Raw genomic sequence first — 1,664 nt, 5'->3', positions numbered from 1 at the left:
ACCCCTTCTAGTTCTGATGTCTCCCCTAATGATGAAAGAGATGCTAGTTATAGGCAAAGGTCAAGAAATCCATAAAGCGAGTCTTTCTCGTACGATGAAGAGCACCACCACAAGTGAAGATACAAGAGCTCGCTTGGTAAAGGCCTGGGAAAAGACGCTATGAGTAAGGCGTTGAATCAAATCTCCAAATCACCTTTCACGTGTAAGATAAAGAGGGCAAAACTTCCTCGTCGATTCCATAAGCCCACGTTCACCATTTACAATGGTCAAACGGATCTTATAGAACGTGTGAGCCATTTCAACCAGAGGATGGATGTCCACTCTAAGGACGAGGCTTTGATGTGCAAAGTATTTCCCTTCAACTTGGGACCTGTGGCGATGAGATGGTTCGATGGTCTGAGGGCCAATTCCATAGATTCCTTTAAGGAGCTCACCCAGGCCTTTGGCTCTCATTTTATCACGTGTAGTAGGGTACCTCGGCCCTTGGACTCACTACTGTCCTTATCCATACAAGAGTGAGAGACCCTGAAAACGTACTTGGACAGATACTGGGAGATGTACAATGAGATAGATGGTGACTTTGATGACGTGACCATCAGTACTTTTAAGGTTGGCTTCCCTGCAGAGCATGGTTTAAGGAAGTCTCTGACTGACAAACCTATTACCAGTGTGATTCAATTAATGGACTGGATTGATAAGTATAAGAGGGTTGAGGAAGACCAATAGCAAGGGAAAGGTAAAGTGAAGGTTATCCTTTAAGAGAGGAGGGATTTCAAGTCGGACCGATTCAATAATAACCAACCTTAGAAAGATTTCCCTGGACAGTCAGGGTCTGCTAACACCCAGGCGGTTAATGCAGTGTTCGGAGAACTGGTGCATCAGGTTCTGGAGAAGATTAAGAATGAGCTGTTCTTCAAATGGCCGAACAAGATGGTTGGAAACCCCATGAGGCACAACCAGGGCCTTTATTGCCAATACCATCAGGACCAAGGACACACTACGGAGGATTGCAGGAATTTGTGAAACCATTTGGACCAGCTTATCCGAGAAGGAAAGTTGAAGCAGCTGTTGCACCATTCCAGTGGCCAGGCAAAGCAGACAGGTTCAGATCCCGAGAGAGATGCTTTTTCAAGACCTCCTCTGGGAACGATCAATGTCATCTTTGCTGCTCCAGGTAGGACCGGCTCTTATTCCTTCAGAGTGATGTCTGTGACTCGGGTGTCCACCAAGGACAACAATTCGGAGCCAAAAAGAGCTAGAATAGAAATCCAATCGGTTCTGGGCTTCTCAGACGAGGATAAGATTGGAACCATCCAACCTCATGACGATGCTTTGGTGGTCACACTCAGGATAGGGGGTATGATGTGAAGAAAGTGTTGGTAGACTACGGTAGTGCTATCGAGATTATGTACCCCGACCTGTACAAGGGGCTGAATTTGAAACCAGAGGACCTAATGGCCTACGACTCCCCTCTGGTAAGTTTTGAGGGGAAGACTGTTACTCCAAGAGGTTAGATTAGACTACCCATACAGACCGGTTTAGAACCCTACACAGCTATTGTGGCCAGACCTTAGCTTCATGCCTTACGAGCCGTCTCTTCTACCCTGCACCAGAAGGTGAAATATCTATCAGAGGGCTAGGTTAAAGAGATTGTGGGGAATCAA

The 1,664-nt window shown here is 46.4% G+C and overlaps 1 protein-coding gene across 1 annotated transcript; it reads left to right on the top strand.

Moving 5' to 3' along the window:
• The first annotated feature begins 555 nt into the window (after positions 1 to 555).
• LOC126712467 (uncharacterized) lies at positions 556 to 1,368 on the top strand. Its single transcript, XM_050411800.1, has 3 exons — positions 556 to 708; positions 826 to 882; positions 1,039 to 1,368. The coding sequence occupies exons 1-3, from the start codon at positions 556 to 558 to the stop codon at positions 1,366 to 1,368; spliced, it is 540 nt and encodes a 179-aa protein (XP_050267757.1).
• Positions 1,369 to 1,664: the final 296 nt, after the last annotated feature.

The sequence above is a fragment of the Quercus robur genome, chromosome 1, assembly GCF_932294415.1.
Source record: "Quercus robur chromosome 1, dhQueRobu3.1, whole genome shotgun sequence".
In the NCBI taxonomy this organism is placed as follows: Eukaryota; Viridiplantae; Streptophyta; class Magnoliopsida; order Fagales; family Fagaceae; genus Quercus; species Quercus robur.
The sequence above is the reverse complement of the archived record's forward strand: the minus strand, read 5'-3'. Positions and strand labels throughout refer to the sequence as shown.